Source organism: Phoca vitulina, unplaced genomic scaffold (assembly GCF_004348235.1).
Source record: "Phoca vitulina isolate PV1807 unplaced genomic scaffold, GSC_HSeal_1.0 scaffold79, whole genome shotgun sequence".
NCBI lineage: Eukaryota > Metazoa > Chordata > Mammalia > Carnivora > Phocidae > Phoca > Phoca vitulina.
The window spans coordinates 683370-689405 of NW_022589782.1; the positions used below are offsets into that span (position 1 = coordinate 683370).

General features: G+C 65.5%; 1 protein-coding gene across 1 annotated transcript in view; it reads right to left on the reverse strand.

Moving 5' to 3' along the window:
* Positions 1 to 6036, reverse strand: part of CUNH7orf50 (chromosome unknown C7orf50 homolog) — a 130565-nt gene that overhangs the window by 4938 nt on the left and 119591 nt on the right. The window contains exon 4 of the mRNA XM_032394262.1: positions 1363 to 1444. Coding sequence (XP_032250153.1) covers positions 1363 to 1444 — 82 coding nt within the window. The remainder of the gene's footprint in view (positions 1 to 1362; positions 1445 to 6036) is intronic.

Here is a 6036-nt window from a genome sequence, read left to right on the forward strand (position 1 = left end):
CACCCGCACCCACACCTGCCCCAACACAGCGCCATGAGGGAGGCGGCCAGGCCCTTCCCTAGAGCCGCGTGCTGATCGACGAATGTGGAAGAGGACGCACACCACGTGGCCAGCACCACGGTGACCGCTAACCCAGACCAGAGCTGCTGATGGGTACTAAGACCGACGGGCACAGGGGGATGAGGAATGGGGTCTTTCCATCATCTCGAAGCAACTCCACAGACACAGCTGATTACTACAGGAGCAAAACCAGCCGGTGTCCCCCAAGTCACGGGACCGACGTCAGCATCCAACCACCTTGCACCTGCTACTGAGTGCGCTGGGAGGGCACAAACACGTCCCCGCTGTCTGACAACTGGCCTCTCCGGGCACATCAAGGTTGTGAAGGAAGTTCCAGACTAGAGGACATGACAGGGGCAGACAAGCAAATGCGACTGTAGACGGGACCCTTGCCCACGGAAGCCACCGAGAACCAGCAGAGCCCATGGTGGTCCTGTGAGCCGGGCTCATCAGCAGGAAGAGGGCACGACGGAGTTTTGGGGGGGACACACTGTCTCCTCACCCCCCAGGGTCAAAAGATGGGAAGGGCAGGACTCCCAAGCTCCTGGGACAACAACATTCCCCTAACATTGGCAGCTTCCTTGGGGAAGGTTCAGCTCAATGGAAGCAGGTGGGCCGACGGCCCAGGCCCCAAGCCCGCAAGCCCCTGGCCCAAGCCTGGCCTCTGGACAAGCCCCTGCTCTGCATAGGGGTTCCTACCCCCTGACCCCAAGCAAGGCCCTCCCTCTGTAAAATGAGGGGTTGGACTGGGGGCTCCTGGGGGGGGGGGTTCCCCCCCAATTTGCTCGGGCCCTTTTTTTTCTTTTTTTTTTTTTTTTATTTTTTTTTTTTTTAGATTTTATTTATTTGAGAGAGAGAGAGACAGAGATAGTGAGAGAGAGAGCACAAGTGGGGAGGAGAGGGAGAAGCAGGCTCCCCACAGAGCAGGGAGCCCGATGCGGGACTCGATCCCAGGACCCTGGGATCATGACCTGAGCCGAAGGCAGACGCTTAACCGACTGAGTCACCCAGGCGCCCGCTAGGGCCTCTTTCTTAACCACAGCCTTGGCCAGCCCTGGCTGCTGGGGGCCTGCCCTTCCCACGCCCCTGCTGGAGGGGAGGCCTCAGGCCCGTGTGGCTGGAGCAGGCCCTGGCACTGGGTCCTTCCATCCTGGTCACTGCTTGACTTGACCCCACCCCCAAGCATACACAGACTTTGTCATCTGGGAGACCCCTCCACCCCCGGCATGCACCCATCTCCTCTCCTCTTCCCCACCAGGTACACACACCTAGCCCCCCCCCCCCCCGGCAGCGTGCACACACCTGGTCACTGTCATACATATGCATCAGCAGCCAGGTCTGCCTCGTCTTCTGAAATCTCCAGTTCTCGTGCTTCTCGGCCCAGCTAGGAAGCAAGGAGAGGACATTTCAGGTGCCGGCAGGAGGAGCCGGAAGGGTGTGTGCAGCCCCGCCCCCCAGCTGGAGGGCAGCAGACAAGGAGCAGGAGCAGAGGGGGCTCAGGCACCTGGTGCTGGGAGGACATCTTACTTCCGCACGCCTGTGAGGCCTCGGCCAGCTGGGCCTGCCTCCACATCAGCACCAGGTAGCACAGGGCTCTTTCTTCCAGCCCTGCAATGCCACGATTTTACGATGCCAACGTGCACATCCGGAATTTCGTGACATCAGCCATTCTTGCAAAGCCTTTATCGTGTGCTCCGGCAGAGCCTGCCCACCAGAGTGCGTGCAGCCGTTAAACCGAGAGCTGTGTGTGGAGGGTGAGGGACAGCAAGCTAAGAGGAGCCAAGAACCCCGACCTGGAGGGCCACCCCGGTCTGGGCTGTTTGGATGCCAGGGACAGAGAAAGAAATCCGGCCACGCCAGCCCCATGCCTCCGCTAGAGCCGCCTGGCCTGCACCCTCCCAACCCAAAGGCCTCCAAGGGCCCAGGCCCCACCCCCACACCAAGGCCAGGGCAGCAAAGCCAGCCTGCTGACATGCAGCCCACGCCGGAGGGGCTGGAGGATGAGGAGGCAGGTAGCTTCAGGTGTCAGAGGACATACGTCAAGGTGGGTGGCTGCTCTGGGCAGGACCGCAGGGCCAGGCTTTCGGAGCTGAGAGGTGAACACGGGCCAGAGGCTGGCATGTCTGGGACTCGCGGGTGCCGATGGCCATGGGGAGAAGGGCAGAGGGTGAGCCCCCAGGGCTGTGTGACCGCTGCTCTAGCTGCAGCCTCATGGCCTCTACTCGGTCGGGGGGGTGGGGGGGAGAACGGCGGGGGGTCCAAGAGCTCCCGTTGGGTCCACAGCTCGTGGGCGCCAAGGCGGAAGTGCGCGATTCACTGCTGCTCTGTTTCACACACCGTCCTGTGACAGCAGAGACCCCGGAGCCCTGCCTCAGGAGCGTCCAGGGTCCACGGGCACGTGTGCGGCAGGCACAGAGCTGGGCCTGAGCCAGACTGGACCGCTGCTCCTGTCCTCCTAGGGCAGCAGACACCACGGCCATGCCCAGATTCACAGCCTGAACCTACCACGTGTCAGTGGGGCCTTGGAGGCCGACCGACGGGCCCTCTTAGGGCAGCATGCTGGGGCTCCGCAACAGAGCCCGGTCCAGCCTCCCGCACCAGCAGGGGCTGCACTCAGCGTGGGCCCAGGCAGAAGCGGGAAAGCAGAAACCGCAACAGTGGTCATTAGAGGAAGGGATGGAAGGAAGAGAGAAACCCTCCCGAGGGGCCCCCGCCCCCATGCTGGTCATCAAGTCACGGCCTCTGCCTCCAATCTTCCTCCATCGCCCGCTCCGTGGAAACAGAGGGCTTCCTTTGCCAGATGGTCCGACGTGAAGCAGAAGCTGCTGGAGAGACGTATCAGCGTAATAGAGGAAGGCTCTTCCATCCTGGTTCCGGCGAGCAACCCCCGGGAGCCGATGGTCCACCGTGGCCCCGGCCGGAGTGCCCATGAGCAGCAGCCTTCCTGGCAAGTCCCGTGGGCTCGGCTCCCGTGGCTTCTCTGTCATTCTGTGAGCCACGGCTGGGCCTCCTCGCAGCCCTGGGGGAGTGGCTGCCCTGGAATCTGCTCCTCCTGGGTCTCGAGTTCTCGGCTCACTGGCAAGCCCTCACTACGCTTAGTCATTCTCTGTAATAAACTTTCCCTGTGCTTCCACCGACCAGCTGCACCCTGGCCCATCCCCCCACCCCGAGGATGGCATGTGACCTCACCCCAGGGCCTGCGGGGTCCCTCCTAGGCTGACACGGTGTGGTGGTGCCGAGCTCCATTGCCTGGGACCTGGAGTTCTGTGGACCTGGCTCCCATCACTGCCACGTCGACAACGTGGATGGGCTGTGCACCCAAAGCAACACCCCTGCCCAACCCCAGGGCTCTGGTCACCTGAGCCCCCAGGGAGTGCCGGAACAGCTTCAGATATGCCGCGTGGGCCCACAGGAAGCGAGGGGCACCAGCTGGGGGCCCCTAGCATGCCCAGGACAGGCAGAGAGGAGGCCCCCAGACAAACAAGGACAATGAGGACAACGACAGGGAAGACGGTGACAGTGCACATGGACGAGCCAGCCCACCTGTTGGGGTTCTGGCTCCATCCTGGAGACGCCTCGCTGAGAGGCAGTGCCCCGCAGGGATGGAGGATCTGTATTTTGGGAAGCAGAGAAAGTGAGAGACTGGGGTCGGCAAGGAGGGAGCAGGGACCCAGGACCAGTGTAGACACCCCCATGCCGAGGGGGTGCGGAGTCCTAGGTGGCTCCTAAAGAACGCGACTCTGGGCACCACACGGTCACAGATGAAGGACGCTTCAACAGTGACTGCCGAGGCCCCAAGCCCATGGCCACCCAGAGGCGTGGCGCAAGAGGGGTGACAGGTCTGACGGCAGCCCTGAGGCTCTAGTTCCACGGGGAGCTCAGGGCCGAGGCCCGGCCTGAGCCCCAGCATCGGGCAGATTCTGGAGCCCCTGAGCCGGCGACCGTGTCTCCGACCTCCACCAGCCCCTCCCCGCACCGCGGCCCTCAGGGCAACCCTACGAACCCCTCCCCAGACCACACACATGCCAACTCCCACGTTCAAGCTGACGCAGCCACGGCCCCTCGCGGCATCCCAGCTCCGTCTTCGAGGCAGAAAGAAACCTCATCTCAGCTGACAGGAAGGTCGATCCCGGTGCCTGGACCAGGACCCAGGTGTAATGAGGGTCCTCGGCTGTGATGGGGGGCAGCAGCCTCTCGCCTCTGCAGGCAGGTCCTGAGCTGCTGGGGCTCCACACCCCGCCGACCCCCAGGCCCCGCCACCCACTCAGGGGCCTCCATGCTGCCCCTGCCCTGCTGGTAGCCTGCCCGGGCAGCTGACCCACGGCGCAGCCCGCACTGGGGGTGGGGCTGCGGGGCTGGCGCACTGCGGCCCACGACCCCACAGGCCACTGCAGATGTGCTCCGGGCCCCTCACTTCCCCCTGCCCCGGTGGCCTGGCAGCGCCGAGACCTGTATCTGTCACATAGCACACCAGCCGCCGGCCATGTGCGCACTGCGGTGAGGGGACTGGAACAGACACCACGGGCAGTATGGCCACGGAGCGTGGCACAGAGCGTGGTCTGCATTCCAGCTTGGTACTTCCCAGTCCCCAGCTCCGAGCTGCGGGAGTCCTGTCTGTAACGTGGGGCACTCACACCTTCCCGTCCCAGTTTAAGGGAGAGCAGGGGGGGCCCTCCAGGAGAACTGCCGCTCGCAGGAGCTCTCCGACTCCCGCTGGCCTCAGCAGCGTGGCCCGGCTGTGGCTGGGAAACGGGGTCCCAGCCACCCCTGGTGGAGCCTCATTCCCACAGGTCGCCCCGTGTGGCAACAGGCACAGCTGCAAACGGCTCAGGGCCTCCTGCCAGGAGGATGGTCCCGTCTGCCTGGGCAGATGGGGGGACCCCGTGGACAAGGAGAGAGCACGTCTCCCTGCCCTCAGCCCAGCGAGGGGCCGCGGCCCACGTCACGGGCAGCCTGGTGCGAGGCCTCAGGAGGAGAGCACGCTGGGCGCCTCTGTTCTGGGCTGTGACATCCACAGGCACCGAGGGCCACTCTGGGGCTCCTGCAGGGGCAGAGGCCACCACGGACATTCCACGTGCATGCACTCGGCACGGCTGCATCTGTGCATCGCCTGCCGCCATCAGGCTCGGGGACAGCGGCACTGGGCAGCCTCGGGAGCCCACGTGGGCCGGAGGCGGGGCCGGAAGCGAGGACAGGCTGCCGACCAGCGCATGGACAGGGTCCCCGGGCTGGCCTCTAGGTAATGGGGGCAGTCCGGACAGGGCAGTCGCCCCTGAGGTGACAACCAGGGATCTGGGCACGCCACACAGTGAAGACAGGGCCCCCAGCTCTCCCTCTTGCCTTCCACACAGGGTCAACACGGACCGCGGCCATAGGCACGGCAGGCCTCTCGGCCCGTCCTCACGGCCCGTCCCAGTAAGGCTCCGTCTGTGACCTGCTGTGCAGCCTGAGGTCCACCCTGTGGCTGCACCTACCTGGCCTGTCTACCTGCTCTGGTCTCCAGCGCTGACCCGTGATCCTGCCTGGGAGCACGTCAGCCGGGCGTGCAGGGGGGCGCGTCAGGGGGGCGGGCAGGGGGCGCGTCAGCGGGGGGTGCAGGGGGGCGGGGCAGGGGGGGGTGCAGGGGGTGCATCAGCCGGGCGTGCAGGGGAGCGGGTCAGGCGGGCGCACAGGGGAGCGCGTCAACCGGGCGTGCAGGGGAGCACGTCAGCCGGGCGTGCAGGGGAGCGCGTCAGCCGGGCACACAGGGGGCGCGTCAGCCGGGCGTGCAGGGGAGCGGGTCAGGGGGGCGCGCAGGGGAGCATGTCAGGGGGGCGTGCAGGAGAGTGCGTCAACTGAGCGTGCAGGGGAGCAGGTCAGGCAGGGGCGCAGGGGAGCATGTCAGGCGGGCGTGCAGGGGAGCGGGTCAGGCGGGCGTGCAGGGGGCGCGTCAACCGGGCATGCAGGGGAGCGGGTCAGCCGGGCGTGCAGGGGAGC